The sequence below is a fragment of the Salmo trutta genome, chromosome 33 (genome assembly GCF_901001165.1).
Source record: "Salmo trutta chromosome 33, fSalTru1.1, whole genome shotgun sequence".
NCBI lineage: Eukaryota > Metazoa > Chordata > Actinopteri > Salmoniformes > Salmonidae > Salmo > Salmo trutta.
The window spans coordinates 30,344,728-30,368,438 of NC_042989.1; the positions used below are offsets into that span (position 1 = coordinate 30,344,728).

Below are 23,711 nucleotides of genomic sequence, written 5' to 3' on the forward strand. Positions count from 1 at the left end.
GTATCAATAGTCTAAGAGTTTAACCACGTGATATGGTTAAAGTTCAGAACGAGGAATGCATGGTCAAACCTTGACCCTCTCATTCTCGAGGTAAGCTGGTCTGCTGATAGAATCCCTGGGTGGGGGTTATATTCGGAATGACAGAAAAAGGCTGTCTCATGACGCCAGGTCTCGTCTGTTCATGGGGCGTGCCGATGACTTGGTAAAACTTTAAAACAGAAAATACAATTCTCTCACATTAACATCTTACAAGCATCCCAACATATTCCAAATAGCTTTATCCTTATTCATTAATTTTATACAACCATTAGATGTAAGTCTCACAACTGAGGCTATGATATAAACAGAGCCATGGTAATGTGGCCGTATTGTCTCTCATGAGTTTCACAAAATTGTACCAAACGGACCAGTTCGTAGCTGGACTCTTCACCGATCTTTTATACCTTGTCCAGAACATAAATGTAGTTCGGTTCTCCAGTCCTGTGAGGTGGAAGAATTCCTTTGTCTCTCTATGAAAACACTCATAGGAATCTCCTCACAGGAATTTACGACCGCTCTCCCAGAGCCTGGGAGGGGAGAGGTAGGATGGTACATAGAAAACCCAAAGAGGGCAACGTCATGACAGGGGCAATAGAGCTATTTCACTCAGGAGATATTGTTTTGGCAGAGATCGAGTAAGTCACAAAGAGGGTGCATGCCGTTGCCGAAGAGAGAGGGAGCAGGACCCCCCATACAGAAACAGGCATGCATGCACGCACAGACGCATCTACCATACCCCTTACTCCACGCACCCCTCCACCTCTCCTTCCTTCTCCACCTCTCCCACCCCCTCCTTCTCCCGAACTACCCTTCCTTCCACAAACTACCCTTCCTTCCTCAAACTACCCCCTCCCCCCCTTCCTATCTCCCTCCTTCGTCTCCTATACTGTCGATGATCTCTGACTCATAGTATTATGCCCTCCCAGCCTCCTGGCATCTGGCTTTTAATTTGCGTTGGCTAATTGATTCCTGAGGATAGACGTGAGTGTTCTGCCCTCTCTCCAGTTTCTTCATCTCACTGCTTGTGGTTTAGAACACCACCGACCCCCTCTCTTTGTCTAGTGGCTTCAGTGTATTTTCCTATGTGCTGTGGGGTAAATATGTTCCCTCACTATGATCCAGTAAGTCAACTCTCCTGTTAAAGTCAAGTATCTCCGATTTTGTCCTTGAAGTAAAACAATAGCTTTTTTTCTAAGAAAAACAATGAATGTAATATCAATACAATGAATATGATATCCAATTCTATAATTCCAGGATCCATCAATCCCTCTCTGTTTCCAATCATACTGGGTAGGGCATATTTGTCTCTTTCTCTCTAGAGAAGTCGTCTCTCTGCAGGGTATATTTGTCTTTCTCTCTAGAGAAGTCGTCTCTCTGCAGGGTATATTTGTCTCTTTCTCTCTAGAGAAGTCGTCTCTCTGCAGGGTATATTTGTCTTTCTCTCTAGAGAAGTCGTCTCTCTGCAGGGTATATTTGTCTCTTTCTCTCTAGAGAAGTCGTCTCTCTGCAGGGTATATTTGTCTCTTTCTCTCTAGAGAAGTCGTCTCTCTGCAGGGTATATTTGTCTCTTTCTCTCTAGAGAAGTCGTCTCTCTGCAGGGTAAAGGGAGATGCCTAGTCAGTTCTACAACTGAATGCATTCAACTGAAATGTGTCTTCCACATTCAACCCAGCCCCTCTGAATCAGAGAGGTGCAGGGGGCTTCCATAATTGACATTCGGTATACTGTACGCCTCTCGAACTGAAGGATTTCTGAGATGAGAATAATCTGTGTGTGTGTGTGTGTGTGTGTGTGTGTGTGTGTGTGTGTGTGTGTGTTTTGATATCTGGTTCAGCTCTGACTTGGGGCATCTCCACTGAGAGACTCCGAGACGAGACTGTGATGCATTTGGAGATGGATTCTAGATATAAAAATCACATAGTAATGTCTTGCTCTGTTGGCACTGTGAGCTATATAGAAATTTCTATCTGCGCTGCTCTCTAAGGAATAACTACACTGAGAATACCAAACACTAGGAACACCTTCCTAATATTGAGATGCAACCCCTTTTGTCCTCAGAACAGCCTGAATTTGTCGGGGCATGGACACTACAAGGTGTCGAATGCATTCCACGGGGATGCTGGCCAATGTTGACTTCAATGCTTCCCACAGTTGTGCCAAGTTGGCTGGATGTCCTTTGGGTAGTGGGCCCTTCTTGATACACACGGGAAACTGTTGAACATGAAAAACCCAGCAGCATTGCAGTTCTTGACACAAACCGGTGCACCTGGCACCTACTACCATACCCCGTTAGAAGGCACTTAAATATGTTGTCTTGCCCAGTTACCCTCTGAATGGCACACAGACCCAATCCATGCCTCAATTGTCTCAAGGCAAGGGATCATAGCTTTCACCTGGATTCACCTGGTCATTCTATGTCATGGAATGAACAGGTGTTCCTAATATTTATACACTCAGACTAAGTGTATATTCACACAAAGACCATACAGACAGCATGGACGCCATGTTAATTCAGGGTGAAGCATTCTGTAAGACAAAAAAGGAGGACTCTATGTTCTGTTGAGAGAAGTACAGTATGGTCTCTTCAAGGGCATCATATGGCTATCATCATCATTCTTCACAACGGGACTCCCATTGTTTGATGGTGTATCATCATCTATCTCAATTCAATTCATAAAGCCGTTTTAACGTCAGCGTTTGACCATGGAAGGTCTAGCACTGTGCAACACCTGGACAAAGTGTTCCCTAAGTAAGCGTTTTAATGTTAGCTTACACCTTTTTACAAAGCATGTGACAAATATAATGGAATTTGATTTGATTTTGATTTGACTGGGGAATTAATAAATAACTAACAAGTCATAATGTTGGGGTAGGAATGGTTGAGGTAGGTTTTACATAAAATGTTTGTATTTATTAGGATCCCCAAAAGCATCAGCTACTCTTCCTGGGGTCCACATGAAACATGACATGATACATAGTACCAAACATTATTGGTCAAGGACTGAAATACATAGATTTAAAACATCACACATAGCCTACATATCAGTACATACAGTGCACACAATATCTCGGTCTAATGCATAGTAGAGTGCAAATTACAATACAATATAAATATAATGAATGTTTCTTCACAGTCCCCTTTGTGCAGTAAGGTGTTGTTTTATCTGGGGGTTTTTAACTGGTTTTATTGCTAGTTTGAGTTACCTGGGGTGGCAGAGAGTTCCATGTAGTCATGGCTCTGTTTAATACTGTGCGTTTTCCAGCCTCTGTTCTGGACCTGGGGACCGTGAAGAGACCTCTGGCGACCTCACTCAGTCGCTTAGGTCACTGGTTTTGCCCATTCTAACATTCAATCAAACAGTAACTGAATGCCTCGATACCTGTCTGCCTGCTTTATATAGCAAGTCATGGTCACATGACTCACTGTCTGTAGGAGCGATCCATTTTCGTGAACAGGGTGGTGTACCTAATAAACTGTCCGGTGAGTGTACATGTAAACAGGGCTAAAAATGTACTGGTAGCAGGTATAAATAAATACTTATGGTAATATACTAATAGTAATATATACATGTAAACAGGAGTAATAGTGACCAGTAGCAGGATGAATAGATAGATACTAATGGTAATGGCAATCAATAATCACTGAACAGTAGCGTAACGCTAGTAATAAATCAAACCAATAATCATTATTACAGAAGCATAGGTGTGAGGGGTGTCTGCGTGTGGGTTTAAGTGTGTGAGTGAGGTTTTTGCGTGTGAGTGAGTGACAGTGAAGGTGTGTCAGTGTGGATGGGCATAGAGTCGGTGTGGATGGGCATAGAGTCAGTGTGAATGGGCATAGCCTTCCCTGTAGCTCAGTTGGTAGAGCATGGTGTTTGCAACACCAGGGTTGTGGGTTCGATTCCCACGGGGGGCCAGCACAGAAAAAAAAAATGTATGAAATTGTATGAAATGTATGCATTCACTACTGTAAGTCGCTCTGGATAAGAGCGTCTGCTAAATGACTAAAAATGTAAATGTAAAAAAAAATAGTCAGTGTGGATAGCTGCTCTCTAACAGCCATGTGCTCTGTGTTTCCCTCCCTCTCTCCTCTCAGGTGTGTCTGGTGGAGTGTGAGGGTAACGTCTCCCCTGCCTTCACTTGGGACATGTGCCGCAAGGCCTCAGCCTCCCCACAGTTACCCTCCCTGTCCATAGGGGGCGCTGCCATGCTGACGCGGGCCCAGAAGGAGGTGGAGGCCATGCTGCCAGAGGAAGAAGAGGAACAGGGGGAAGGGGGGCTGATGTACCCAGTAGCCCTGCAGAGGTTTGACCACGTGGTCCGTTCTCTGGGCATAGACGAGCTGGGCAGTGAGAGCCGGCTAACCGCTGATGTCTACAACTCCCAGCTGCCCCAGGAAATGCAGGAAAGGGATGAGGAAGTTGGGGATGAGGAAGAGGGGGATAACGGGATGGAGAGAGAGCAGGACGGAGCGGCGGAGAGAAGTCTGTCGAAGCGCTTCGGGGGGTTCCTGAAGGGAAGGCATGGATACAGGAAGTTAATGGGCCCCGGGAGGCCCTTGCAGAAGCGCTACGGCGGGTTCATAGGCATCCGGAAATCTGCCCGCAAGTGGAACAACCAGAAACGGTTCAGTGAGTTCCTGAAGCAATACCTGGGCATGAGCACCCGAGCTAGCAAGTCCTACAACAGTGTCTCCGCTGACATCACCCAACAGAACAAGGTGTAGCAACGCACACGGCAACTGTATCCCTGGCAATGACGCACATATTGTAACCTAGCAACCCCCAACCCCGCTCTACATATTCAAATCTGTCACCAAGGTGATGATTAAACTTCTGTTCCAAACACAACCCCTCATGAAAATCCACACTGGAGCATTATAGAGTCAGTCTTGTATACTGCATTTCCTCATCGATAACGATAACATATTATGAATAAAAGCTAAGAAAATAGTAAAAAAAGACCATGTATATAGCTAAATGGTTTATCAGAGAATCCCATTGGATTAATAGTATAGACACACGAACACACTATATTTGTTTTGCTTTCTATACTGCATCTGTAATGTAACTTTTCAAACCATATTTGCCTTCATCAATTATGGCTATTATTATTACATAGGCTAATTCAGTGTAAACTTCATGAATTTAAATGACTTACTAGTGAAGTTTCCATGGATTTCCTGAACCAGTACAGTACATGAGAGGGAGACTGTTTGGTGACCAGGCATGGCACTCCCTTTGTTAGGTTACCCTCTAGTGGCTAACCCAAAAATTACTTTCAGATTTCCAATTGAAAATGCGCTAAAATATGTTCATGACTATCTTATATAATATATAACACAATCTCAGTATTAGGTTTGTGGATGGCTTGTAACCTATTCACATCTTCAGAAATATTCTCCAAACTTCAATTTCAACCCTGGCTACTATAATTTGGAGCAAAACATCACAATTAACTGTTACTACTGCGTAAGACTTAAATATTATATCCATGCTCATGTACCAATGATCTGTTGGCGAAACTAATGTTCTGACTTGAGAATGAACCTAGGCATGTGTTTTTTGAAGCCGAAGCAGATGTAGCCTAGGCCTATTCAATCAGTTCAAGTGTTAACCAGCGATAGCAGACGTCTGCATAGTGCATGTTTTCATGGTGTTGGAGGTGGAACTGCATAGGAGCTGTCAAATCGGTGAGCAACTGCTCTTGCCATCATTGTCACCAAGCCACTCCCGCCCCACTAGTGTTAAAAGTTAAGATCGAGAAAGTGTAGGCCATGGTTCCCCAACTGGCGGCCCAACAATTAAAAAAAAAAGTGGACATAAAAGACAAAAAACAGACGCAAATCAGCTCCAAGTGATTTAAATTTAGGAAATCTGTTCCAAACTATTCCCACACATAGATATGCGATCATATACAAATGGAAGAAACATTTCAAATTATGTTTTAGTCAAACGTTATATCTGTTTGGGCTTCTTGCAGTCAATTTGCAGTCTACAAATGAGTTGTAATTATGTTCAGGCCCCCAGACCATCCGCTCAAGAAAATAAAATTATAATCAGCCCGCGACTGAATCTAGTTGATGATCCCTGGTGTAGGCTATAAAGAAATAGTTACTCTTACATTCCAGTGTTCCAACTTGTAACCAAGGCTGCATGGGATTTCTCTTAATGCACTCCGTTCAGCCAATGGCAATGTCCGCTTTAGGATGAACGCCAGGAGCCGCTTGTGGATTTGGCATCTCTGACGCAGTTCCACCTCCAACACCACCAAAACATTAAATAGAGCCCCTACTGTATGTATGAACAGTGGTCTGAATTATTATGTGAAACCATTTTGTTGTGCCGCATTAAACCTGTAAATGGCAGAACTTTTACATATCAATAAAGATAGTTTACTATTTGTTTTGTGGCTTGTTATGCAGCAAATGATTCGGTGTCTTGAGGTGTTTTGTTCCAACGTTCTAGAATGTTCACGAGACAATGACATCTTGTATGAATCCCACAATGCTCCATTTATTAAACAAAAAATGTCCACACCAATAATGTCTTGTATAATAACAATAAAAGTCCTCTCTTGATAAAAAAAAATACGTATAACTTTACATCGAACTTGAGGCCAAACATTTGAAAAAGGAGAATAAAAACAAGACTACTGGAGACAGGGTTAGTCTTTATCAAGCATATTTCAACATCAAAAAGACCAAAACATTCCAGATTCCATATAAAAATAGTGCATCATAATAAAAAAATGACTTTATTCAAAGGTAATTTCTTTCTCCAGGTACAGTACATAGAGGTAACTGCCAAAATAAAGGAAACACCAACAAAGTGTCTTATTGGGTGTTGGGCCACCACAAGCCACCAGAACAGCTTCAATACACCTTGACATAGATTCTACATGTGTCTGGAACTCGGAGGGATGCGGCACCATTCCATCATTTGGTGTTTTGTTGACGGTGGTGGAAAACGCTGTCTCAGGCGATGCTCCAGAATCTCCCATAATTATTCAATTGAGTTCAAATCTGGTGACTGAGAGACACACACACACTTTAAACCCTCTATGCGCCTTTAAGACCCCTCTTTCAAAGTCACCAAATCAATGGGCAACTGGGCATTTTATACATGACCCTAAGCATGATGGGATGTTAATTGTTTAACTCAGGAACGACACCTTTGTGGAAGCATCTGATTTCAATATACTTTGTATCCCTCATTTACTCAAGTGTTTCCATTATTTTGGCAGTTACCTATACATAACACAATATATAAGCGTTTTTTGCTTCTGTGGATGAATTGGCTTACTGCAAGGAAACATGAGTTTCAATAAACAAGCATTTTGGGTTTTAACACATGAAAACATCTTTATGCATGTTAATTTACAATAAGTGGCAGAGTGACAAGGGTTTAGGGCCACAATGCCCTTGAGCAGCATATAATTCTAGATAAGCCCTTAGCCATGTAAATGTTTTCAGACTCAATCCTGGCACCATATTTTAGTTCTTATTATTGGCACCACGTGGCACATTCCACATCAAACCTGGAACCTCGATAACATAATTCAGTTAGTGTCTCAGCAGTACTGAGGCTGGTACTGGAGTGTTAGATTCCTGACAAAATATATACTGCTCAAAAAAATCAAGGGAACACTTAAACAACACAATGTAACTCCAAGTCAATCACACTTCTGTGAAAACAAACTGTCCACTTAGGAAGCAACACTGATTGACAATAAATTTCACATGCTGTTGTGCAAATGGAATAGACAACAGGTGGAAATTATAGGCTATTAGCAAGACACCCCCAATAAAGGAGTGGTTCTGCAGGTGGGGACCACTTCTCAGTTCCTATGCTTCCTGGCTGATGTTTTGGTCACTTTTGAATGCTGGCGGTGCTTTCACTCTAGTGGTAGCATGAGACGGAGTCTACAACCCACACAAGTGGCTCAGGTAGTGCAGCTCATCCAGGATGGCACATCAATGCGAGCTGTGGCAAGAAGGTTTGCTGTGTCTGTCAGCGTAGTGTCCAGAGCATGGAGGCGCTACCAGGAGACAGGCCAGTACATCAGGAGACGTGGAGGAGGCCGTAGGAGGGCAACAACCCAGCAAGCAGGACCGCTACCTCCGCCTTTGTGCAAGGAGGAGCAGGAGGAGCACTGCCAGAGCCCTGCAAAATGACCTCCAGCAGGCCACAAATGTGCATGTGTCTGCTCAAACGGTCAGAAACAGACTCCATGAGGGTGGTATGAGGGCCTGACGTCCACAGGTGGGGGTTGTGCTTACAGCCCAACACCATGCAGGACGTTTGGCATTTGCCAGAGAACACCAAGATTGGCAAATTTGCCACTGGCGCCCTGTGCTCTTCACAGATGAAAGCAGGTTCACACTGAGCACATGTGACAGACGTGACAGTGTCTGGAGACGCCGTGGAGAACGTTCTCCACGGCAACATCCTCCAGCATGACCGGTTTGGCGGTGGGTCAGTCATGGTGTGGGGTGGCATTTCTTTGGGGGGCCGCACAGCCCTCCATGTGCTCGCCAGAGGTAGCCTGACTACCATTAGGTACCGAGATGAGCTCCTCAGACCCCTTGTGAGACCATGTGCTGGTGCGGTTGGCCCTGGGTTCCTCCTAATGCAAGACAATGCTAGACCTCATGTGGCTGGAGTGTGTCAGCAGTTCTTGCAAGAGGAAGGCATTGAAGCTATGGACTGGCCCGCCCGTTCCCCAGACCTGAATCCAATTGAGCACATCTGGGACATCATGTCTCGCTCCATCCACCAACGCCACGTTGCACCACAGACTGTCCAGGAGTTGGCGGATGCTTTAGTCCAGGTCTGGGAGGAGATCCCTCAGGAGACCATCCGCCACCTCATCAGGAGCATGCCCAGGCGTTGTAGGGAGGTCATACAGGCACGTGGAGGCCACACACACTACTGAGCCTAATTTTGACTTGTTTTAAGGACATTACATCAAAGTTGGATCAGCCTGTAGTGTGGTTTTCCACTTTAATTTTGATTGTGACTCCAAATCCAGACCTCCATGGGTTGATAAATTGGATTTCCATTGATTATTTTTGTGTGATTTTGTGGTCAGCACATTCAACTATGTAAAGAAAAAAGTATTTAATAAGATTATTTCATTCATTCAGATCTAGGATGTGTTATTTTAGTGTTCCCTTTATTTTTTTGCGCAGTGTATTTATACAAATGGCTCATTTTATTACAACGATGTGAGTAAGAGACCAGAGCTGCCAATGACCTCCATGTTTTAAAGGGAACCAATACTTTCATGTCATAGTGTCTCTTTAATTATAGACTAGTGCTCTGAAATGATATCCGTTAGCATAACCAAAGCCTGTTACGAGGCTATATTATAGACTATTTCTGGTGTAACTAAGAAGACTTTAAGGCATACCAGAAAGGATAGCTACCGTAGCTGCTAACAACAAGGACGAGATACTGGGTCCTTAACTTTAACAGTTGGTTACATCATGCTCAGAGAAGTGAAAATCAATGTGTATGTCATCTGATTGGTCTAAAGTGTGTGAATTGATTCCTATATCCCACAACATGGTAATTCTTGGCGGAACATTGTATTTAACACACCTTAGAAAAACGACAAGTTGCAAAATATAGACAACATCGCTGGATAATATAATGAAACACAATACAAATTAACATATTCAACGTCCCCCCAAAAATATTTTTTTGTTCCCTTAAAAAAGCCAAATACATGAGAAAAAAAAGCTACATACAAGTTTGCAGGAATAAATGACTTATAACATCAGACAGGCTGGGCTAATGACTCACAAATCTGCATTTTACTTCTCCTCCAATCCATTCTCAATGTTTACGACACAACTTCCTGGTTACCGATGCCTTGTAGATCATGAGCAGATGGAATCCTATAGGTCAAGGGGGATTCTTTCAGCCAATCCGTGCACTATATGCAATTGACAAGAGCTGGTATAAATGAAACTCAATACTTTTTAACAAATAAATGAGCAAGTTGACAGCCAGCAACTCTCTTCTCTGACATGGTAACAAGCATGCTATTTACAGGACCTTAGTATTTAGCGAAGCTTCACCTCTGTCACATAGGGCTATCTCTCTCCTAGTATCACTTGACATTCTTCTCCTCGTCATCCTTCTCCACTGCATGCACAGACAGGAAGCCAAAGCCTGATGGATCAGTTAACCTTTGGATCATACGGATCTGTTCTTGCCCAGGCGTTTGGAAGTTCATTTACAGATCGGATATTCTGCTGAGCACCTGCCTGGCTCAGGCCCACAATTGGCAACAGGCAGCAAGCCTTGTTTCCAAGCCAAGTTATGGACGGCATGATGTCATAGATCTATAGACATCCCCTATATAGCTGCTGGGTATAGAAGAGCTGCTGTTTATAAGTTATAGCCAAAGATTTGGAAGAGAGGATCACGTTCCACTTCCTTTATAGCCCCTCCCTTGGCAGGAAGACAGGGAACTGAGATGCAGAACTATGCTTCTGGTAAAGGTCATAGGTTACCAGTCATAGGTAATTTAGCTGCCTGCCCCCCGCAGAGTTCACCATGAGCACCAACGCACAAGAACTCGAAGTTGTCAAAGACATGAAGAAAATACATAAAAAACTTCTAGTAAAGTGGTAAAAAGTACAAAAAAGGTTTATAAAAAGAAAGAAATAAACACCAACGTACATGGTGCTCGACTGGTTGACCCCCAGATCTTTCCTCCGTCTTCACTCGAAGAGGTGACTGCTCCATCTTTCTTTCTCTCGGTCTCCATCCCTCTCTTCTGTGAGGGGTTCAGTCGAGGAAGCGCTGGCAGGCTTTCTTCCAGCGACAGGCGGTGCACCACTGGTCCCGGTGCTCGATGCCGTAGACCTTACGGCACTTCTTCGCCTCGCCACGGATCCTCCTATAGAGAGAAAGGGAGGGAGGGAATTTACAGTAAATGAAATGAACGGAAATGGAGAGAGAGACATAAGTAAGGAGATGCATAGATAAGAGTGAGGAAAAGACAAAAAAATCAGAGAGCAGCGAGAAGGGAAATTACTGTAGACTCAGATTGACTGAGGCAGATATGAAGGATGATGTGCATTAAAATGTTATCAATAGTGATACATTAGTAATAGTATACTAAAATATAGTATCTCACCTTGTGGACCAGTGGCTGCGTTGGGGAGAGGTGCTGACAGGGTGTGGTCTGATGGGGGCACTGTGCTGCTGCAGCCACTGTTCTCCCACACTGACTGACCTCACACGGAACGACGCACCCTGGTGGACAGAGGGGGAAACCGGTGAGAAGCAGTCCATAGAAAAACAACAGAACATACACATTATGACTGCCTTTGTTATGGGTGATGAAGAGCAGAATGTCAAATCCCATCCTTTCAAAAGGCTTCTTTTCCACGTCTCCTCTCCTTTACCTCCACTGATGGGAAATGAACTGCAGATAAGGGGAGGAGACAAGGACAGCCACTATAAATAAGTGTCAACTCAGTTTTTGTAATTGGTTAGAGACTACTAACTAATCTGTCTAATTTTATACAAATAAACCACAACTGAATTGAACATAGATTTCTCAGCACAACATACAACCCAAAAGGAAAACAAAAAAAGGTAAATATAAAAATCAGTAAATATCAATAATACTGCAGATGGGACCTGAGCTGTGTAGATCAATCTGGTTCAATGCATTTGTTATGCATGGTTGATGACAAGTAAACTAATCAAATAAATGACAACATATTGCATTTGATGTTGCCATCTCTCACAATACTGCAAGGTCCAGCAAAACAACACTGATGAAAGCAAGGAAAATCTTCATCCACTATTTTAGCATTCATGCAATGCGTATTTAGATTACAGTAAACTGAACGATCCATGTTAACTGCTGAAACGGCATCAGCATTGATTTCTCTTTGTGTGCACTGCTGCAGACTACTGCAGTGGCTTGATCACGCCAGTGTCCACGTGTTGTTACAAATAAATTACCAGCAGTTTCTACTACATATCGATAGGTGGCAGTGTTGTAGCACCAGCTAACGAGAGACTATGGGTCAGTGGAGACAAAGGCAGCCAGTTCAGTGATGGAAAGAAAATATGATCAAATCAACAGGGGATTAGCTGGTAAATATCCATGACACTATTGGCAGTATAGAGCAGCTCTGGAGACAGGGCACTAAATCTATCCTAGAAAACAAATGCTATTTTTCCCTGATGGACTGAATTAAATTCCCCAAACACATACTGGCAAAGGCTCTGTATGGGAAATGTTTCTGCAAATATTCCACTTTTAAAAGCAAGTACGTAATGAATATATGGATAAATCTGTGTTTAAAGGGCAAAAATATGTTGAATTCTACCAGTGAAAATAGCATATACCTGGACATACAGCATGAACAGCAGTTGTACAGTGCTGTAGATTCTTAACTGAGTGTTTATAAATCAATTATCTACAGGGAATTTCCCTTGAGATTCTCCTATTGGATTCTGCAGTGAGGGTTGCGTTCAAGAGCCCCAGGAGTCAGGGTTGTGTTGATTGTCATTTCATTGGTGTAGTCTGTTGTCCAGCTCCTTTACCAACACTTCTCTCTAGGCGCATTTGATTTAGCTCAGCCAGGGTGTGGGATCGGCGGGGTTTGCACATTCGAGACCATTCCTTTAGTCCTAAAGTGCAAACTCTACCCACCCAGTGCTTCAGGAAGGTTTACCTGTCTTGGGTGGAGGGTTGAGGTAGGTGTGGTACAATGACAGGAGTAGGAGACCGAGACAGGTGGAGCCTCCACCTGGACTGGAACCTACAGAGATAAATAAAGTGATCAATGATTGCGATCAGGTAGGATCATTGAATGCAAAATATGAAACAATAGGCTCTATAACCACATACAAAAACAGAGTTTGCAATAGGTGCTCATAGCATGCTTGTTACGTATTTAACTCAAGAAACACATTTGTTTGCCACTTTTCATGCCCGGTGTGCAGAACAGAGATAACTTAGTCATGAATAGTGCTTACCTGGTAGGAGTGCTCAGAGTGGACCTGCCAGAAGAAGTCCGGGGTGGAGGGGGCAGACTGGCTGAGCTGGGGGCTCACTTCTGTGGGGGAGTCTCCTCCAGCTCCTGGTCCTACGCCAGTGGGAGAGGGGCTGGAGGGGGAGGCCGACCATGGGGTGCTGGGGGTAGAGACCCCTAGAGGTCGGGTGAGAGGCCGCGGCTCCCGCTGATGGATCTCTGTGTAGTAGAAGTCCTCCTCGCTGCAGGAGCAACGCTCATGCTCACTGACTTGGCTGAGGGAAAACACGTGGATATACAGTGCATAGATTAATGCAACAGTTGTTTTCTTGTGCCACTATTACTGCTAGTAGAAGCACTGTCACATCATCTGATAATAAAAGTTAAGACTTTATAATGTCAACGACCGTCATTTTGGTACCAAAGATCAGTCTCGTCCCTGGACACTTACCCCAGGTGCAGGGTACGGATGTGACGTTTAATCCCAACGACAGACTTCAGAATCTTCCCACAGTTGGGCCACAGACACCTGTAGGCCACCTTCACTGAGTTCTGAGAGGAAACAAGTTCACCGGTAAGCAAGGCTGATGGAACTGACTGAACATTAAATCAAGAACAAGTAGCTGATGTGCTTGCCAGTAAATTCTGTCACATTGGTCAATTTTAGCAAGGCTGTCCCCGTGACTACCCTACTCACCCTGCGTTTCCGTGGTGCTGGCTCGTCAAACAGCACCTGCTCCATGTCCAATCCCTCATCAGGGGGCATGGCCAGGCTGTGACCCTCTGTTTCTGTGATTGGTGGAGAGGGGGCCGGGCTTCCGTAGCCATGGTCACAGCTCCAGTAGCCACTACTGCTGCTGTCTGAGAGTTCCCCGCCTCCACACTCCATACTAGCAGAACCTGCTGCACACATACACACATTAGTAACTCCAGAAGTCACTTACAGTGCATACATTTTCGTACTGGTCCCCTATGGGAATGAAACCTACAATCGTGGCGTTGCAAGCAATATGCTCTACCAACTGAGGCACACACACACACACACACACACACCTTACTAGAGCTGCAATGGTTGACAAAAACTGGACAGGAAAAATATAACCAAGAGCTTATCACTCAATCAATTATTCTGTCAATGAATTACCTGTGACTGTGTCTCTCTGAGGAGGGCTCGGGACCAAAGGGCTGCAGGACAGGCTGGTGAGAACCAGGGCTGCCATCATCTCATCCATAGACTCTGCACTCCTGTAGCAGGGAGAACGATAAGATATATAGAGAGAGAGAGAGACACACACAATGACAGGGGAATGCATACCCTGCTCCAGTTAACACACAAATTACACCCACATTACATTACACTTACCTCCTGGGCACATCAATGCAGGAGGACATTTGGTGTGGTGGAGGCGGGACGGTGGGGCAGGTCCATACGTCCTCTAGTTTCCTCAGGACATGCTGTCCCAGGACAGGCAGTAGGACGGACACCTCATTATCCACATGGTTGTGTTGCTCCACCACCCCTGTGCACTCACGCCCTCCACACAACACATACACCTGAAGAGAGAGGGAGAGGTTAGCGACAGAAGTGGAATTGAGGGAGGAAACGGAAGGGAGTGATATAGATGTACAAGGATGGAGGGAGACAGAGAGAGTCCTAAACAGAGAGTACACAGTGGCAGAATACCTGACCCCTGTGACTGACCCAAAATCCTTGACTATGTACAGACCCAGTGAGCATAGCCTTGCTTTTGAGAGGTCGTTATAGGCAGACCTGGCTCTCAAGAGAAGAAAGGCTATGTGCCCATTGTCAACAAAATTGGTGGAAACTGAGCTGCACTTCCTAACCTGTATGACCACAGACACATATTTCCCTCAGATCACACAGACCCACAAAGAATTTGAAAACTTGACAAGGAATATCCACAAGCGTTTCAATGTTCATTGTCTTTACTTGCAAACTCCAAAATAAAGGTGTACAACCATGTAGAAATGGTAGGAAACAGGAGTGATATACCCAACTCAACATGAGGTAGTGTTACGTTAATAATGTACCGACTCTGGAGGGTAAAGGTCACAGTCAACACATGTCCATAATAACAATGCTCCCATGAATAGTAATAATACTATACTGCAGTTAAGTACACCACATATTCAGTAGGAATGATTTGTATAGTGTCCACACTATAACAAAATCCAACATTGATAAGCTCCCATATCTGTTTGGCAAAATACCACAATGTGCAATCATAGCAGCAAGATTTGTGGCCCGTTTCCAAGAGAAAACGGCAACCAATGTTTACTGTTCATTTCTAATAGTTTTTTGTTGACGTTGTTAAATTATCCTCTCACTTTTGTTTATTTTACTTGCTTTGGCAATGTAAACATATTTCCCATGCCAATAAAGCCCCTTTGAATTGAGAGAGAGCGAGAAAGAGCAAGAGAGAGTGTGATAGAGATGTACAACGATGGAGAGAGAGATGTACAATGACAAGTCAAAAAGAACAAGTCAGGGTTAGTGCAAAGATAGGGGGAGAGTAAGAGAGACAGATATAAAAAGACAGACAGCGATACTTCGAGGAAAGAGAGGGAATTCATTAAAACAATCTGAATTTGAATTAGAGAGTGACAGACAGATTGTCGGTGTTCTCTCAAGCATGACATGTAACATAAGAATGTCTCCCTCACCTTCTGTCCAGGAAGTAGTTTGTTGTTGAACCTGCTGAGATGCTGGGGCCCTGGTGATCCCATGGTTGGGCCCCCCACACCCCCCTCAGGGTCCCCATGACTCCCTGTCTCCAGTGTGCTCTCCATGGAGGGGCAGGAGGTACACACCAACGCCCCTAGTGGGGAACGCTTCCCCAGACGACTCTTAGGTAACATGGTTGGCAGTAACACTGTCTGAAGACTCAGAAGATCTATTGGGAACACAGACAGACAGACAAAACAGGAGTAGAGTTTGGGTTTAGTTACTGTAGTAGGAGAGTACTGATTCTGCCTCAGAAATCATGCTGTGTTACATTTTGGGAAATGCAATCTCGTTGTCATTGGTATCCATTTTTCCATTTCAAAAGATCTTAGAAGTGCGCATGTTTAGGAACTTCAAGGTTTAGCTGTAGAACTACAGTCCAGATCGAACTAATGAATCTCACAAGCCCTTTGCCCCAAACATTTTTTGGGGTACACTTAATCTCTTTTACAGTCAAATGCCAAACCTGGAGTGGCAATGGGGATTGAGAAATTGACCATCTGCTTTCAACGCATTACAGAAAAAAATCTGTGTGCTCACTTTGCTATTGTATTTCATGTTTTGAAGTTCTATAAAAAAAAAATTACTTCATTGACATAGTCATATCCATCCAGATGCATGTGTGGATGACAGCTCAGCCATTCTGCCATGAATGTTGATGGATTGATTAAGTGTGTGGGGAGGGCATTCCTGGTAGCTAATCAATTACATAATTGGTCTTCATCAGCACTTGAATCTACCCCCTCCCCACCTTCTCCCCCTAAACGCTCTTGGTTGAAATTGCGTCAGATGACCATATCCCCCAACCCTATCCTTGACTATTAGATAAAAACCCGTCTGACACCAAATCAGTGGGTAGGAGGTGACTTCTTTCTACACCATCCAACTATATACTATGGTGTGTGGTGGCTTGGGATCAGCTGGCTTCCGCAGATAGAGTTACAACACAAATATTTACCCATGACCTATTTTGGAGCCCTTCTCTATTTCGGACACTTGAGACATTTTACCAGATGCTCTTATCCAGAGCAACTTACAGTAGTGAGTGCATACATTTGAACTTATTCGCACTTGTCCCCTGTGGGAATCAAACCCACAACCCTGGCATTGCAAGCGCCATGCTCTACCACCTGAGCCACAAGGTTTGCCTTGACCTTTACAGAAAGCTGGTTGCTGGTTAAACCTCCTAACCACAGAGCTAAAGTTAGCTGACATTCAACATCCCAATAGAATGTGTAGGCCTACCTTAAGATAATATAACTATTACACAACAGTAGCCTGTGAATAGAATCTTCAAACCAGAAATATATTGATTCCAAACGAGTGCCCTAACTAATGACTCTTCATTTGTTGTTAAAGTTGTTCCAAGTTACACGTTCAAAAATAAACGATTATGACAAAATGCTTTGTATTTACCCTGCACAGGAAATGCGATAGAGGCAGGGCTTCAATAATAGTCTCCAATAATTTGAGGTGTGGGATTCTCCAAAAACATTCTCTCAATAATGAATTAACTCTTCTCCTGCAAAGCGATTCTACCATCAATCACCCTGCCGGTCTCACGTCGTCAATAGAAACATTCCGATGGGCATCAGTATATGGACGTCATCATGATAACTGATGCAATTCTGGAAACCAGAGAGCAAGACACAGTGAGTCACCCCTTCTAGAAATGATAGAAGAACAATTTACAGTTGGGAAAGATTTGGGGTGGACCAGATTTGCTCTGTTGAGTGGTCACGGTCTATCATATCCTGTAATACCGATTAAAACCACATCAAAGAGAGAAGGGGGAGAGTGTGTGTGTGTGTGTGTGTGTGTGCATAAGCAACAACAACGCCACCAGAGAAGCCAAAGACTGAGTATGAGAGAGAGAAGGGGCAGGTAAGGTTCTCTCCATTCCCTCCTTGATTCCAGGAATGTTTGACTCACTGGTGTAATGGTGAACCAACCTGATGGTAACAGAATTTCCTTTGATTTCACAACATTGGCCGTCTGTGTAACAGTAGCTCGCTGCTGTACGTAGAGGCATATAATAGCCACCAGTCACAGGTGGCACTGTAACTCTATACCAGGAATACAGGGAAAAATAACACGTCCTATAAGGGGAAAGGGGATACCTCGTCAGTTGCACAACTGAATGCAATTCAGACAAACCATCAAACAGGCAAAGCGTCAATACAGGACTAAGATTGAATCCTACTACACCGGCGCTGACGGATATGGCAGGGCTTGCAAACTATTACAGACTACAAAGATAAACCCAGCCACGAGCCTACCAGATGGGCTAAACGCCTTTTATGCTCGCGTCGAGGAAAGCAACACTGAAGCACGCATGAGCACAAAAGCTGTTCTGGATGACTGTGTGATCACGCTCTCCGTAGCCGATGTGAGCAAGACCTTTAAACAGGTCAACATTCACAAGGCAGGGCCAGATAGATTACCAGATGGAAACAGGATGCAATGGAGCTCAATTTTGAGTCTCATAACAAAGGGTCTGAATACCTATGTAAATAAGACGTGCTGTTTTGTTGTTGACATTTGCAAAGATTTCTAAATACCTATTTGGGGTTTGTCATTACAGGGTAGTGTGTGTAGATGGATTAAAATAAATAAAAAGTGTCATCAATTTTAGAATAAGGCTGAAACGTAACAAAATGTGGAAAAAGTCAAGGGGTCTGAATACTTCCCGAATGCACTGTATTTTACACACATGCCTTTTATTTTCCTCCATAAGTAAAAGCAGGAAATGCATCAGCTATGTCTCTTCTGCCATTCATTCCTATATAGCACCACAGTGGAGGTGTCATAATACCCATAAAACCTAGTGGTCAAACAGGGAAGTGGTTCTAATCATTTTTCCACCATTAATTTTTCCCATAGGAGATTTTAGAAACACATAAAATAAGAACTGTATTTCGTATAGGCTTACCCTGGCGTGCTGTTTTGATAACCATGTAAATCTCTCTCGGACAAGGTGACAAATATATTCGACTGTATTTACTCTCAGATTCAAAAATGCTAATTAGCTTAAAAATAGACATCACGCAAAACTACAAATCCCTGCAAGCTCCTGCACCTCATCTCCAGCTGACACCTTTGCTAACAGGTATTGTGTCTATTTAAAACTTGCACAAGACTGTTCACAGAATTGTCAATTTAAAAGAAATGTAGCCAATGTATTTATTACTACATTTAGCTAACATTAGAGATTCTTACCTTTGCCTCGATTGGCAGTCTAGTCAAGATCATCATGGCATTTGTAGTTCTTTATGATAGCCATTATAGCAGATAATTAGCCTTTCATTTTTTTTTGGGGGGGGGGGGTAAATACAGGCAAATATTGATCAAAATCACATTGTCCTAGAGATTTACACGGTTATCAAAACATCACGCCAGGGTAATTCTGCACAAAACACAGCCCTTATTTTAAGTGTTTCTAAAATCCACTATGGGAAATATGAATGGTGGGGAAACGATTGGAACCATTTCCCTGTTTGACCACTAGGTTATGGGTATTGTGACTCACTGAGACTGGTTTGGATTTCTCCCTGACCAAAATAGCTGCCATTCTCAGAACATTCTAGAACTTGAGGGTCTATGACATAGCTGTCCACCCCCTTATCGGTGGAAAGTAGTATAACCACGCATGCCCGCACTAAAACTGTCAATTTCTCTTTCCAAAAATAAACCATGAAAACACCATTATTGCAGTAAGATTATCACTACGAAACTTAATGTAGATAATTTAGTGTAATGCATAATTTATTTTTAATTTGTTTGATTTTTTTTCTTCTTATGTTTACTGGTTTCCCAATAATAGGATAATGTTGGATGTTGTTTTAAAATAAATTAGTTCTATAAGGTTGTCACAAAGGATCTATGCACACAAGAGATTTTAGGATGCAAAGCATCACGTTTACAGCCTATATTCTGCAGCTCATGCTTTGTAATAAAAATGTAATATAAGGCATCGATTGCTTCATTGAACATTTACTGATAGCCCACAAATAACAAGCGTCTGCATTGACTGGGTCCTAATATTATTTGCAACTTCACAGTTGATAAACATGGTCATATAAAAAGTAGCCTCAATGCATTTTGCAGCGATAAGAACATGTTTTTTTCTTCATGTTTACAATACAAATATGCACTTAAAATCCAAACCTTATGCACTGCATAAAGAATCTACTAACATGTTGAAAAGCATGCATCCTAAACAGCACTTTTCCTTGAGAAAACCCCCGCAAAGTTTCAATGGGTACAGTGCACTTACCTCTGCCAATATTCAACACACCAGCTTCCTTAAAGCTCGCTTTAACCGGCTGTAACTTGAAATGCTGTTTTCCCTGCCTGAAAAAGGGTTGTATGCTGGTTATATCCAAACCCGGTATGGAATAAGGGGCAGGATTGGAATGGAGCTTTTCTTCTGCGGAAACATTATCAAGTAAATACCATACATACACGGTACTCGGACGTAAATAACCGTCTACTTTACATATTTGACTCAACTGAATAGATACATCAGTGGCAGTTAAACAGTTTTAGCGTGAAAATATAGCTGTAGGTGTCGAGTATTGTTAAAAAGGAATGAAAAACACGTCCGGGTTTTCTTAAATCTGTTTTCAGCGGGTTTTCAGGTCTTGTAGTAAACAAGCTAACCATGTGGTAAGGATGTCAGCGTTCATTGGTCAAACCCTGTTTTTCTAGACACACGCCCCACAAAGCTCACTTGTTTACAGTAGCTTGGATTCGGGCTTGCTTGAGTGGAGCTCACAGTGGACGGACAGTAACTCAACTGGGTTACATTGTTGCATGCATGCTGCAGAAAGCAAACAGCTACATTGAAAGTTGCAACGTTGCTCATCATTTCAGTGCAAGTTTAGAACTTTGTCACATTGCTTCAGTGCAAGTTTGTCATAGGCTACGATAGGGAATTTGGTGAAGTTCGAAATGAATTAATTTTATAAATATGTTATATACTGTTTTTTATATTAGGCCTATTTTTGCCATTTCATACCCATCTGCAACATTAACAGTGTTGCTACTGTAATGTCACAGCTCCATTCTAATCTCACAATGAACCAGTGTTTGACTAAACCAGTCAGATGAGATTCGCTGTGTGATTTACACAGTAGCCTATGCAATCCACACTGCCTTTGTTTATACTAATTATAAGGTGTTGGCTCTCCTTTTGTTAAGGTGAAAAACAACAGGTATGTGGGTGGCTTGTATGGGCAGGGAGTCCCCTATACAGCACTTTACATCAGTGGTTCTCAAACATTTCCTCAGGGACCCCTGACATTTCACTATTTTGTTTTAGCCCTGAACTAGCTCACCTGGTTAATTTCATTAAGGTCTTGATGATTAGTTGACAAATTGAATCATGTGTGCTAGCTCTAGAATAGAGTAGATCAAATACATGGAATGGCTGAGGGTCCCCAAGGAGAGGTTTGAGAACCACTGGTGTACATAAAATAGATCAGCGGTTTGTTAAACCTCTCCTCAGGGACTCAAAGCCATTCCCTGTATTTTATCTCTTCCAGAACTTACACACCTGATTCAACTCTCCAACTAATCATCAGCCCTGGGTGAATCACAAGCATTACGCTACACTCACATTAATCAACTAATCATCAGCCCTCAAGCATTACGCTACACTCACATTAATCAACTAATCATCGGCCCTAGATGAATCACAAGCATTGCGCTACACTCGCATTAATCAACCAATCATCGGCCCTGGGTGAATCACAAGCATTACGCTACACTCACATTAATCAACCAATCATCGGCCCTGGGTGAATCACAAGCATTACGCTACACTCACATTAATCAACTAATCATCGGCCCTGGGTGAATCACAAGCATTACGCTACACTCACATTAATCAACCAATCATCGGCCCTGGGTGAATCACAAGCATTACGCTACACTCACATTAATCAACCAATCATCAGCCCTGGGTGAATCACAAGCATTACGCTACACTCACATTAATCAACCAATCATCGGCCCTGGGTGAATCACAAGCATTACGCTACACTCACATTAATCAACCAATCATCGGCCCTGGGTGAATCACAAGCATTACGCTACACTCGCATTAATCAACCAATCATCGGCCCTGGGTGAATCACAAGCATTACGCTACACTCGCATTAACATCTGCTAACCATGTGTAGGTAGATGAATACAATTTGATTTGATTTGAATCGGGTGAGCTAGGGCTACAACAGAGAGGAAGAGGCAAAGCAAGAGGATTTACTATCCCCCAAAATCTGTATGTGTGAGATAAGCCCCTTTTGTATGGATGTCTATGAGAAAGTGTAGAGATAGGTGGGTCTTATTTGATCTAATACAAGTTTCTTCATATTACACATTTAGACTACTGATATAAGTGGAGGCACGTGGCATTCCCGCAAATTTGAGAATCATGACTTTGTTGTGCCTGCTGTTCAAACACCTATCTGCCCTCTCATTCAATAGAATGGTCCCGCCTGATATCGCCTCCTCTCGCTTGCGACATGCATTTATATTGTTAGAGCGGTCACTTGACTATCTTGTCAATTTAATCGAAAATCTTTGGCTTCAACACAATTGTGAAACGTCTGGGGGTCCCCGATGAGAGGTTTGAGAACCACATAGATAGTGTGCAGCTATAAAGATGAAGGGCCAGGGACGCTGTTTTAATCAAATTTGTTTTCACATTCCGTGAATATTGGCGAGAGGAGATGTGACGATGTCCCCATGCCGTTGCAGAATACCGATTTTAGCCTAAGCCGTCTGGCTCGAGAAATAGTAGTTCGTCATTTTATAGCTCTTACTGCATGGGGAGCTCGTGCTGTACGTGCGGGTGAGCGTCTGGTCGATCAGGCAGATATATACACACGCGCGCACACACACACATGGAAAAGATGCACGTAGCAAGCGTACAACACGTCGTCCTTGGTGTGTGGGGGTGGGTGGGTGAGTCAGTGGCGCTCCAAAGAATGTTGTTGCGAAATAGGCCTACGCTCTGGTCCACTGACCCAGATACAGCATAGTTAGTTTATAGTTAGTTACTCAGTTCATGGGCTTCCTTCTCAGCTTTCACACTTGCATATAAATGTATCCGACTGGCAACTAACTTACCCCGTCTCAATCCTGTGAAAATAAGGGCACCATTACCTATAAAAAAAAACGGATACAAGCATAAGCTATTCACTGCAGAAAATCAGTATAATGTTATTGTATCTCTCTCCTGCTCTCAATGAAAGGTCTTAATTGGCATGGGAAACATATGTTTACATTACCAAAGCAAGTGAAATAGATAATAAACAAAAGTGAAATAAAAAATTAACAGTAAACATTACACTCAAATGTTCTAAATTAAAGAGACATTTCAAATGTCATTTTATAGCTATATACCATGGTGTAACGATGTGCAAATAGTTAAAGTACAAAGGGGAAAATAAATAAACATATAGGTTGTATTTACGATGGTGTTTGTTCTTCACTGGTTGCCCTTATGGCAACAGGTCACACATCTTGCTGCTGTGATGGAACACTGTAGTATTTCACCCAATAGATATGGGAGTTTATCAAAATTGAATTTGTTTTTGAATTCTTTGTGGGTCTGTGAAATTTGAGGGAAACATGTATCTCTAATACAGTCATACACTACCGTTCAAAATTCTCTGGTCATTTCCATGTTTTTGAAAGAAAAAAAACATTTTTGTCCATTAAAATAACACCAAAATGACTATTGTAGATGGAAACGGCTGATTTTTTAGGGAATATCTACATAGGCGTACAGAGGCCCATTATCAGCAACCATCACTCCTGTGTTCCAATGGCACGTTGTGTTAGCTAATCCAAGTTTATCATTTTAAAAGGCTAATTGATTATTAGAAAACCCTTTTGCAATTATGT

At 42.9% G+C, this 23,711-nt stretch overlaps 2 protein-coding genes across 7 annotated transcripts in view; one reads left to right on the forward strand and one right to left on the reverse strand.

The window, feature by feature from the left end:
• LOC115172816 (proenkephalin-A) overlaps positions 1–6,581 on the forward strand; it is a 39,350-nt gene extending 32,769 nt beyond the window's left edge. Inside the window, exon 3 of the mRNA XM_029730598.1 lies at positions 4,136–6,581. Coding sequence (XP_029586458.1) covers positions 4,136–4,765 — 630 coding nt within the window. The 3' untranslated portion in view covers positions 4,766–6,581. The remainder of the gene's footprint in view (positions 1–4,135) is intronic.
• A 2,618-nt stretch (positions 6,582–9,199) lies between these two features.
• On the reverse strand, positions 9,200–20,421 carry LOC115172817 (zinc finger protein 395). Of its 6 annotated transcripts, none has more exons than XM_029730600.1 (11): positions 20,074–20,421; positions 17,214–17,896; positions 15,737–15,966; positions 14,415–14,605; positions 14,196–14,296; positions 13,749–13,954; positions 13,503–13,603; positions 13,056–13,326; positions 12,752–12,838; positions 11,194–11,312; positions 9,200–10,953 (listed from the first exon to the last, which is right to left on the reverse strand). In XM_029730600.1, the coding sequence occupies exons 3-11, from the start codon at positions 15,929–15,931 to the stop codon at positions 10,842–10,844; spliced, it is 1,383 nt and encodes a 460-aa protein (XP_029586460.1). In that variant the 5' UTR covers positions 15,932–15,966; positions 17,214–17,896; positions 20,074–20,421; the 3' UTR covers positions 9,200–10,841. The 6 variants fall into 6 exon arrangements, 5 of the variants coding, with proteins under 5 accessions (XP_029586460.1, XP_029586461.1, XP_029586462.1 ...); XM_029730601.1 differs by lacking the exon at positions 20,074–20,421 and having other exon boundaries at positions 17,214–17,425; positions 17,750–17,976; XR_003871496.1 differs by lacking the exon at positions 17,214–17,896 and adding an exon at positions 11,465–11,484 and having other exon boundaries at positions 10,833–10,953.
• Between the last annotated feature and the right edge of the window lie 3,290 nt (positions 20,422–23,711).

Excerpts from the sequence above, each read along its gene's own strand:
- LOC115172817 (XM_029730599.1), bottom strand. The coding sequence starts at position 15,931 with ATGTTACCTAAGAGTCGTCTGGGGAAGCGTTCCCCACTAGGGGCGTTG. Across the intron at positions 13,955-14,195 it reads TCAGAGAGACACAGTCACAG|CAGGTTCTGCTAGTATGGAG; the intron begins GTAATTCATTGA and ends GTATGTGTGCAG. Across the intron at positions 13,327-13,502 it reads ATCCGTACCCTGCACCTGGG|CCAAGTCAGTGAGCATGAGC; the intron begins GTAAGTGTCCAG and ends GTTTTCCCTCAG.